We start from the raw sequence: 11,746 nt of genomic DNA, 5'->3' as shown, positions 1-11,746 counted from the left end.
AATTAAATTAAATTAAAAAATAAATGTGACCTCACTCACTGTTTCTTGCTTGTTTTCCAGTGTTCCTGGACGAGGCCGAGAGGAAGTATTTGTTTGAATGCGATTCTCAGGAACAGTGTGTTGAATGGATCGACGCCATCATTAAAGCCAGGTGTGTGTGACGCTGACATTACCCATAATCCTCTGCGTTTCATGATTTATAACCGTAATCTGCTTCTGTCTCACAGTTATGAATTCATGCGCAAGAACCTGATCTACTACCGCACAGAAATCCACCGATTGACTGGAAAGGTGAGGGAATCGATATTAATGAATGCAACAAATACCTACTAGATTGGTTATAATCATATAACGCATATTAGAGCTGCATGATTTCTTTGTTTAAAACAGTGATCATGATTCTCTCCACGATTCTGAACAGACAACTATCATTTGAATGAATGATTCAATGACTCACTCATAAATCCATCCCTTGTTTAATTACCGGATGAATCAGTGTCTTTGAACGAATCTTTTGAATGAATGATTCAATGACTCACTCATAAATCCTTCATTTATTTCATTACCGGATGAATCAGCGTTTCTGAGTGAATCTTTTGAATGAATGATTCAATGACTCACTCATAAATCCGTCACTTGTTTAATTACCGGATGAATCAGCGTTTTTGAACGAATCTTTTGAATGAATGATTCAATGACTCACTCATAAATCCTTCATTTATTTCATTACCGGATGAATCAGCGTTTCTGAGTGAATCTTTTGAATGAATGATTCAATGACTCACTCATAAATCCGTCACTTGTTTAATTACCGGATGAATCAGCGTTTTTGAACGAATCTCTCGAGTGAATGATTCAATGACTCACTCATAAATCCTTCACTTGTTTAATTACCGGATGAATCAGCGTTTTTGAACGAATCTTTTGAATGAATGATTCAATGACTCACTCATAAATCCTTCACTTGTTTCATCACCGGATGAATCAGCGTTTTTGAACAAATCTTTTGAATGAATGATTCAATGACTCACTCATAAATCCTTCACTTGTTTCATTACTGGATGAATCAGCGTTTTTGAACGAATCTTTTGAATGAATGATTCAATGACTCACTCATAAATCCTTCACTTGTTTCATTACTGGATGAATCAGCGTTTTTGAACGAATCTTTTGAATGAATGATTCAATGACTCACTCATAAATCCTTCACTTGTTTCATTACTGGATGAATCAGCGTTTTTGAACGAATCTTTTGAATGAATGATTCAATGACTCACTCATAAATCCTTCACTTGTTTCATTACCGGATGAATCAGCGTTTTTGAATTAATCTTTTGAATGAATGATTCAATGAATCACAAACACATTTTTTAACACTTGTCGCCACCTACTGGTGTAACGATGTAATCGATACAATCTTTATTTAAAGCATCAATTTACTTTCAAATGGCGATTTACTTTATTTTGATCATTACAGTAGACATCAGTGTTTATAATCCGAGCTATAAACTTTAATTCCAGTACGTCTGTGATAATGAAGAAATAGTGATACTCTGTGTTTGGAAAAAAAACGTGTGTGAAGATCTAAACGTTCCGGTGTGATTTAATAGACACAGGCGAATCGTTGTAATTTATGAATAAAATCGTGGGTGTTAGAACTGAGATCGGCATATTTTAACGATTAATCATGCAGCTCTACCACACAATATTGATTATGCTTTGATCTAACGTGTGATTTCCCGCAGGACCCACTAGAGCAGTATGGGATATCGGATGAAACGCGCTTCCAGGTCAACAGTCTTCCTCCTCTGCCTTCGCCTCCCACATAAACTCCTCATGCTATCATGTGGTTTCTCTGCTGTTTGCCGTTCATGCTTGTGTTTTGTTTGTTTTTCTTCAGGTTTTTCCTCTTTTACAGTCTGCCAGTATCAGTCACTGTACATTCTGACCTCTATAATCGTTTTATTTTACACAAATGCGTTATATTACTGTAATGAATGTCTGCTGAGTTTGAGCCAGTTGCAATTATTAAAGTTTCTTCCTAATATCAAGGTCGATGTTCATGAGGACGGCATGAACTGGGTCGTGCTTTTAAAAACTCATTTCTGCACCTTTATTGCCTTGTATAATTGTGATGTTAAAAAGGTTAGTAGTTTTCTGCACAGTCATGCATGCGCTTCACCTAAAGTGCACTAAAAAGTTTTTTTTTTCTCTCCCAAAAGCACTGAAGCCTTTCAGTCAATCTGACCTGTGAGATTTTACAGTTTCCCTGAAAACATTTTCGCTGCTTTGATTTTGTGCCTGAATTTACCACAAAATCATGAGAAAAAATAGAAAATGATCTTTTTGTACAACGAAAATTAAGCCTGTTTATGACTATTAAAGGGCTGGTTGATTATGATTTGACTTTTCTAACTGTAGTTAGTGTGTAATGTTGCTGTTTGAGCATAAACAACATCTGCAAAGTTACGACACTCAAAGTTCAGAGCAAAGGGAGATATTTGCTTTTAAAGAAATCGCTTTTTAAGAACTACAACAAACGGCTGGTAGAGACTACACCACATTCCTCCCGGGTTAGTGACATCACCAACACTAGAATTTACATAAACCCCGCCCCCTGAACATGATTTATAGATTATCAAGACAGAATATGCTAATCAGTGACTAGAAGATAACTACACATCAGCTTCATAAATTCACCAACTAACCATTCAGAAATGTCCTGTTGCTTCTACATGTTGTCACTTCTTCTCGAGTCTCTCCATCTTTGTCCGACTCCAGTTTGAACATAAAAGGCTAAAAGTTTTAGAAATGTTCAGTGCATGTGTGTGTGAGGTAAAAGGACACAAGCTCTTGAAGCTCCGCCCCCTCTGTGCCGGGAGCAGCAGCTCATTTGCATTTAAAGGGACAGACACACAACGGTGTGTTTTTGCTCACCTCAAAAAGTGACGATTTTAACATGCGATATAAAAATATCTGTGGGGTATTTTGAGCTAAAACTTCACACACACACTCTGGGGACATCAGAGACTTATTTTACATCTTGTGAAAAGGGCATTATACCACCCCTTTAAATTATGAGATTATTTTTATGAAAACAACTGCATTTACCCCAAAATACTTCTCATAAATCTCATTTTCTTTACGGTAATACAGTCGGTCAGATCCTGTTCAGACACCATCATCATAAACTACTTTACAAATGCACAATTTAAGTAATTTAATAAATGCAATAATTTGTCAATGCAAACGCCTAAAAGTAGGCTTTATTACTTGATGCATGGAAGTCCTTATTTTTTCCTTTTGATTTTGTGGTGACATTTGACTTGTAAACTTCACATGTGTTTAAACATCATTGCAATCAATGTTTGTGACTGTAGCAGATTTAATTAAACTTGATTTAATCAATGTGAGAGGATTTCTGCTGGATTATTTGTATGCGTCACAGCGAAATATGAGGAACTGCTTTCCTTTAATTTGAGCCCTTCGTGCCTGTAACTTTCCATTTGTGTAAGTGATGAAACTATTATACAGACTTTAAAAGAGCGTGAATGTGAGATTTATGAACGTTTTAAGCTTTTGATCTTTCTTTCATGCAATTGCAATGATTCCTTCTATAATTTAGATTTCATAATTTATAAATGTTCCTTATTTCAGTCTTATTTTTTTGTTAATAAATCGCTTTTAAAAGATACCAGTGCTTTTTATTTTATTCTTATTCAACCACTAACAGTCTGAAATAAATATATATTAATAAATATCTGCCAATGTGGTCAGAAAAATTCTCTTGTTTTTCCTTAATTAAGATTTTTCATTTTTTTTAAGCACAAACTCACTTCATTTTGATTCATTTTTCATTAAACAAGACTTAATATCTTCAGTCATTTTGCTTCTTCTCCAGTAAATGTATCTTGATTTAAGAATGTTTAGATATTTGTGCTGGAAAACAAGATTTTTGCATATTTTTGCATTGTTTGCACAATAACACTCACATACTGCGGCTTTATTCAGGGAAACAGATAACACTAATATTTCCTGTTAAATACCAGTTATACCACAAACAAAACCAGTCATTTTATGAATGCGACATGATTCTGACTCATTTTCAAGAGCTAATAAGTATTATGAAGAAAGACTATATAAGAAATGCTCACAAGAGGGGAAGAAACAAGTATTTTCAGAGAATTAAGAGAGATAAAATATGACTGATATCTTATGTATCAACACATGTGACTTATCTTTGCTTATTTTAGGATATTTGAATTAAATATGCAAGGGCTCTCTGATGAGCCGTTAGCTTACATGAGGACTCAAAGGAAAGGACTTCACTTTCATGGTTTTTAACCAAATGTTGGATTAAAATGATTTGTGTAATTTGATCAAACAGGATGGATATTTTTTAAAGAGCCTCACAAACACAAAACATTCAAACACAAAATTAATCAGATCCAATGACAACACTTACTGAAGTTTGTGCTTCTGATTCCCTCCAATTAATGATGTCACTTCCTGGAGGATGATGTCATTAAGGAAGTGCCTTTTGCTATTTTTTTTAATAATAATAAATAAACAATAATAATCACTTGCATATCAAAATATGCACACTTTTGGATTATTGTAGAAAATAAGCTCAGTGACCGACAAAAGTTTATGATACTAACATGTTTTGTTCATAGTGATAATCTTCACGTATGAACACAACTTTTATGAGCTTGTTCACCACAGACTTTATTTCAGGCATTTTAAAGTCCCCCTGTGGTGAAAATCCAGCTTTTAATGTTGTTTATGTGTCTATGTGGTGTTTTTAATATACAAACCATGTGTAAATTCATAAGTCGACACCATTGCTGAGTATTTTCTCCTTAAAACTGCAGTGAACCAAAGACAGTCTCAAAAACACGCTTTGAAATCGCTGGTGTTTCTGACGTCACAAACTACCTTGTAACCAATCAGATCAACGTGTGATCGTCAACCAGTGGATCTCTGAGCTGAGTGAGTGAGTGGAGGCGGGGCTCATTTGCATATTCACAGAACCACGCATACTAAATGAGGCAAGGGTGTCGAGTTACATTCAAGACATTTTAAGGCTTGAAGATTTTTATTTTATTTTTCAAGGAAAAAAATGTTTAAATAGGTCATTTTGGTGATCAATGATGAGTTTTAGGGATAAAATGATTGACTACAGGGGGACTTTAACCAAAAACCCGTTCACTTCAGGACTAGATGTGCTAAAATGCAAACTCGTTTCTGGGTTTGTACAATAATACATCATCCTTGGCAGCTGCTAATTTTTAGGTGTACTGTCCCTTTAAGAGCGGCAGCGACGCTGTTGTTGAACACACACACCCTGTTGAATTATTGACACACTCTCGTTACTTTTAATAAGTGAGCGCTTAGTCAAACATCTCTTCACATGTTTTTAACTGTATCAAACTGAATGTGTGAATAACTTTCTCACTTGCTGTGACGACTAACCACTGACCTCTCATACCACACACACACACACACACACGGGCGAGTAAAGATGTATGAAATATTTCAGCGAAAACCATGCCTTCAGGTCTAAAATATAGGTTTACTTATAAAAGTCTGATGATGTATGGACTCATTATTTAAATTGTGATAATTCTGAACAAAAAATGTTAGTGTACCTTTAAATATGCAAAAAAATAAAAATAAAAAAAATAATCAGTTCTGTGGATGATTTTATTAAGCTGATCCATAGATGATAACATAGACACGGTCTTTAGTATTATACTAATGCAAATAAGACAACAATGAACATTATTCAGTGCAAATTTACAGGCACTTTTTTTATTCACGTTAAAGTGTTCATCCGTACATTTGTTCTAAGTGAAAATGCGATGTGTCACATGCAGATACCACAGATGCAGAAGTAAACTGTGTTGTGAATGCGGTTTAATGCTGAGCTGAGCCCATTTGTGGCTGATCTGATCTGGGCACTGAAAAGGGAATCGACACACTTTCAGAAATACACTGCAAACACTTCCTTAACTGAGGTTTCCTGCACTAAAATTAGACTAAAGCCATCAACAGGGTAAATCATGATTTCACTTTGATGTCAACTGTACATGAAACTGTATTTCTTTCCCTCAGATTGTAAAAATAAACACCAAAACAACAAGCAACATGTTTTTACTGCTTGATCAACATGTTGATATTCTTCACATGCCGGTGCAACTGATGTGTGAAATCTTCTACTGGATTATAGGGAATTTTATTGGATGATGAGAAGTGTCTGTATATAGTTGAAAACATTTCTTTCTATATACCCTTGACTTGTAAGGGTACAATATGCTTTTGGTACTGCACAAAAAAAGATGTTCTTCCTCAGTATTTCTGTCTTGTTTTCCAGCACAAATATCTAAACATTCAGATTTTGAAACCCAAAAAAGTGTATCCATCACAAAAGTAATCCATACGACTCCAGGGGTTAATGAAGGCCTTCTGAAAGCGTTTTTGAAGAAAAATGTCTATATTTATAACTTTATAAACTATAATCACTGGCTTCCGGTTATGACCGTACGCGAGTCTAGTTCCGGCGGAAGAGTGACCTCTGACCCGACGCATGACGAGTGACCTCTGACCTCATGCATGACCTCTGACCTGACACATTCCGTATTGATGAACTCGGAAACACCGGTCACGGATTATAAGTCTAAAATCAGAATTTTTGAAGAGAAATGTGGGAGGAGCTTGAGTTTGTTTGAACCACCAGAAGCGTCTGCTCTTCCCTAAGCTTCCCTACACACTCCTAAACCTTGTGGAAAGCCTTCCCAGAAGAGTTGGATCTGCAAAGTGTGGGCCAACTCCATGTTAAACCTTATACTTGACTCCCAAGTCAAGAAGGCAATTTCACTGGTTACTACTTATTTTTAAGTGTATTCACTTGCATTTTCCTCCATATTTGAAATGTTACCTAATTTCTTTTAATACACAGTACAATTTAAGGCATATGGATCAGCTCTTCTTTTATGTACCCAGAATTTGCAAAGAAGTAGGTCGTCGTGCGTTCAAATTTAAAGCTCCATCAGACTGGAACAATCTTCCCTGCTCGCTCAGATCTATAACTACTTTATATGTTTTCAAATCATCTCTTCTTACTTATTTTCAAACACCGTGTTCCTGTTTCTAATCTCTCTTTCTTTTAATTTTAATTTTATTTTTGTTTATATTGTACATGTTTGCATTTATGTACCTGTATGCGTATAGTGAAGTGTGTAAGCATATTTATAACTTGTTTTTGTATTTGCATGTTCGCAGATGGCTCATTGATTTCTTCGATTATGGTATGGGCTAAAAATGGGGGGATTAGGTTTGTGGGAGCATTGTTAGTGTGTGTGTGTGTGTACGAATGTTACTGTATTTAAATGTTTCTTATAGTCTTGTGTAGTATTTACTTTAATTATGATTTTCCATTTTGTTGCTGGTTTCTTTGTAATGTAAAGGACCCCCTCGAAAATGAGATGGTGCATCTCAAGGGGTTATCCTTGAAAAATAAAGAAAGAATAAAATAAAGAAAGAATACGGATTAAGAATGGGATGTCATTAAAGTTCATGTGCATGTAAAGGCAGACGTCCCAAAACCTTTTAACATCATCAGTCATTTTGCTGTGCCGGATGTGGACCGGATCCTGGCCAACATACTATGTTGCTGTCTGGGTCTTGCTTTAAGAATGTTTGGATATTTGTTCTTGTTTTAAGCACAAACTCTATATATTTTCCAAGACTAACACCTTCATTCATTATGCATCTCCAGTAGTGCTGTTAAAGTTAACGCAAAATCATATTAACGGCATACATTTTTTTAACGCAGCGCGTTAACCGTGGCCCAACCCCTAGTTGGAGAAATGGAGATACACAGTGTTGCCAACTTAGCGACACTGCAGCCCCCTTTAGTGATTTTTTCCATTCAAAAACGCGCCCAAACCTTATCTAGTTTCTGAGAATCGCCGGTATCTCTCTCTCTCTCTCTCTCTCTCTCTCTCTCTCTCTCTCTCTCTGCGTCTCACACCAATAGGAGTTAATTAATTCAGTTAAACACAGATATTATGTTGCTTCTCTAATTTTGCATGCAAGTATAGCGGAAATCACAGCACAGATATTGTCTTTATCTTATGTGTATTTGATTTCATCAGACGACGGCTCGATTATCAGGATTTTTGTGCAGATTAACATCTTGGAAGGGAGAGCTGGTTATGTAATGGGTCGCGTTTCAGTCACTATTTCATATTCATTCCGTTGTTTGACAACAGAAACAGTAAAATATACCAATGAAAACAGTTTTATTGAGAATTTAGCTTCATCAAAATGGGCACAGAGAGAGACAAACTAATGTAATAATAAATAATAAATGTACATTTAGCATTTTCAGAAGAGCTGCCCTGTCATGCAAAAATCGAAATTGTGTTAGTAAATTGCTCAGTGCAAAGAAAGAGAAGTAATGGGAACCTGGTATTTCTTTGTTCTTTCTACAAGTGTCTAATAGACATGAACAAGTTCTTTGAAAAACATCTATGACCTTTGAAACATGTCTCGTCTTCATGCTCTATGTTGACTATGGTTTCAATAATAAACATACTTTTGCATGAAGCATCCATATTTATCCATGCCCATGTTGATTAGAGTATTACAAACTTGAAAAGTATTAATTTAAGGTACATTTAGAACAAATAAAAAACGTGCGATTAATCGCGAGTTAACTCATGACAATCATGCGATTAATCGCGATTAATTTTTTTAATCGATTGACAGCCCTAGTCTCCAGTAAATGTATCTTGATTTAAGAATGTTTGGATATTTGTGCTGGAAAACAAGACAGAAATACTACTTTTCCCCCACTCAGGTCACCATTCGCACTCGAGCGATGAACAGCGCGGCGGCGGCGTCTTCAAACTCCTGCGCGTCCATGACGGGATTATCCTGCTGATTCCCGGGATGAGCCTCCGCCATGGCCTTCGCTACTTTACCGGGAGAGATCTTGGCACTGGCCTCCAGGTACCGGCCCACATCGTCCCCATCCGCCGTCTCCAGCGCCTCCCGAAGCGTCTCCAGCACCGCCTGACCCAGCGCTCTCTCTGCCGGCCGGTCCGAAGCGCTCGCCACCGACCCGTACAGGCACTGGGAGGCCCGGATGTAGTCGGAGAACACGGAGCAGGTCAGAACGCCCTGCCGGAAGAGCTCGAAGGGCACGGACTCGTGGTCGTGGCACTGGACGCGGCGCAGGAGCGGAGCCGCGGTCGAGCCGGAGAGCCCGCCTTCGCTGCACAGGCACCGGAGCATCTCGGTGTAGAGACGCCCGCGGACCCCGACGACACCGGCACCGCGGTCACGGGTCAGGAGATCGAACGCCGTGCGCGTGTTACTGTTGAACGCTGATCTGCAGGGAAAGACAGAATCAGAGCTCAAACTGAGGGAATGTTTACGCGACAACGATATGCTTAAAATGCTTAAGAGTTTTCCCCCGTACACCATTAGGGGGTTTCGCACCGGATAGTTCTAGGAACTTAGTTCTAGGAAATAACCACCAGGGTGGAACTAATGGTTCCCCTAGGAACGTTTTCCTGGTTGCATTCGCACCGCCAGTAGGAACTCTGAAGTGACGTGAGCCGCGCTTGTTGTTGGGACTTTTATTTTGACAGCGCTGATAACGACTGAGCTCACAGCGCTCGCATTCTCCTGTTCATCAGTTTACGATCTGTCTAACACGCCTGTCTCATACGTTATTAGATATAACTGTCATACAAATAAAGTAGACAGTAATGAAGAGTTATTAGCGTATGCCGTGTGTTGATGTCCAGTGTTGCTGAGCAAAAATACATAATCATGTTTCTCTTGGTCTCCTCAAGAGTTGTGTTGGATTTTCTCCTCCGCGTAAAGGTTTAGAGACCCATCTATCACTGTTTTACATGTTCGTAGAGTTAGTTTCTGGAGTAAATATATAGGCTATAATCGGTGTGCTTACAGCCTTTTTAAAAATGGCGGGTGCTGGTGTTTCACGTGCGTTCGGCCAATCAGCGAACACTAACGTCACGGATAGTTCCTATAGCGCTGGTTTAGACCGACTCTGAAGTAGGAGCTCAATTAGTTCCTCCTAAAGGAGTTCCTAGAACTAAAATAGTTCCTTGTTCCTGTGGTGCGAACACGCCAAAATCCGGGAACTCCTGCCAATAGTTCTAGGAACTATGAAAATGTTCCTCCGGTGCGAAAGCCCCTATTGCCAAAACGATCCCCATTAACACGGATCCGCTAAAACGACTAAAAACGCTGTATTCTGCAGCCAGGCCAGTAGATGGCGATGAAACACTATAGACTGAACACGTAATATGCATGTGCATGATGTCATCATCTTCAGAGATTCGCGTTTTTGTTGTTTACACGGAGACCGTTTTCATAAAACTTTACGTTTTGAGGCACCCAAAACGCCGTTGTCGTGTAAACAAGCGGTCAAAACGCATAAAAAGTTGTACGTTTTTAGTTGAAAACGGTGTCGTGTACACAGCCTCCGAATCTCAACAAGAGATGTTTCCCGTACAACGCCGTAACTCGTGCTTCACTACCAGAGTACGATGCATCGTGGAAGACATCAACTAGCGAGTCACGACTGTTTCCCGAAACCATATTGTCGCAAAGTGGTCGTTCAACCACGATGGTTTATTATGTCACGCACGTGGTGGAGAAATAACTTCTTTTAATAAAACAGTTTGAGATCGAATTAACGCTAGATGTTTTTATATAAATTACAGACATGGCATCTGAGGACTATTTCTCATTTTTCTCAGTTATTTTGCTTTATTTCCAGATTCAATCATAGGCTCGTTCTTGCGTACTAGAGCACGTTCGCACATGCGCACTCTTCAAAAAAACGGTGCTTTAAATCTCTTGACAAACTAAAAGAAAAGAAAGAATCAGGAGCTCAAACTGAATCTCAATCGCACTGGTTTTGTGTGTGCAGGAGCTGGTTCAACTAATAAAAAGGTTAAAAAAATAGAGGGGCTGTTTACACTACATCGTTTTCAACTAAAAACGTAAAACTTTTTATGAGATTTGGCCATTCGTTTACACGACAACGGCGTTTTTGGTGCCTGAAAATGCACCAAAACTTTTGAAAACGGGTTTCAAAGTGCAAGTTTTTGAAAACAGTCTCTGTGTAAACGACAAAAACACGAATTTGTGAAAACGATGATGTGAACATGCGTATTACGTGTTCAGTCTATAGTGTTTCATCGCCATCTACTGGCCTGGCAGCAGAATACAGCGTTTTTAGTCGTTTTAGCGGATCCGTGTGAATGGGGATCGTTTTGAAAATGGTGACGTCTGTACACGGGAAACTCAAAGGAAAAACTTCTCCATTTTAAGCATATCGTTGTCGTGTCGACGTACGCTGAATCTCAATAAGAGAATCGCACTGGTTATGTGTGTGCAAGAGCTGGTTCAACAAATAAATAACAGTAATAATATAATATAATATAATATAATATAATATAATATAATATAATATAAACCTATTTTGGCTTGAAAGAGATTAATTAAAGTAATAATAAAACAAAAAGAAACAGATAAAAAGAAACTTCTCCACTAGAGTTTTATATATGAAATATGAAACAAAAAAAATAATGAAATAAAATAAAAAAGAATCCTCTCTTGGCTTAAGAGAGACAAATAATAGCAATAATAAAAAGAGAGAAAATAAATAAATAAAAGACAAAAACTCCACTATGGCTTA

At 37.7% G+C, this 11,746-nt stretch overlaps 2 protein-coding genes across 2 annotated transcripts in view; one reads left to right on the top strand and one right to left on the bottom strand.

Annotated features, from left to right (window-relative positions):
• Positions 1-44: 44 nt before the first annotated feature.
• LOC311087044 (pleckstrin homology domain-containing family J member 1-like) lies at positions 45-2,047 on the top strand (the record flags this gene model as incomplete). The annotated part of the gene is made up of 3 exons (XM_084120294.1): positions 45-151; positions 228-291; positions 1,746-2,047. Coding segments are annotated over 3 exons (255 nt in total), but the record flags the coding sequence as incomplete, so codon positions are not given.
• Positions 2,048-8,289: 6,242 nt separating this feature from the next.
• LOC311087652 (tubulin polyglutamylase complex subunit 1-like) overlaps positions 8,290-11,746 on the bottom strand; it is a gene marked incomplete at its 5' end in the record, with an annotated part of 4,613 nt that continues 1,156 nt past the window's right edge. The window contains one exon of the mRNA XM_084121019.1: positions 8,290-9,400. Within this exon, the coding sequence (XP_083977145.1) occupies positions 8,863-9,400 (538 nt within the window). The 3' untranslated portion in view covers positions 8,290-8,862. The remainder of the gene's footprint in view (positions 9,401-11,746) is intronic.

The sequence above is a fragment of the Abramis brama genome (assembly GCF_963993115.1).
Source record: "Abramis brama genome assembly, chromosome: 7".
In the NCBI taxonomy this organism is placed as follows: domain Eukaryota; kingdom Metazoa; phylum Chordata; class Actinopteri; order Cypriniformes; family Leuciscidae; genus Abramis; species Abramis brama.
This window is presented reverse-complemented; position numbering and strand designations above follow the sequence as displayed.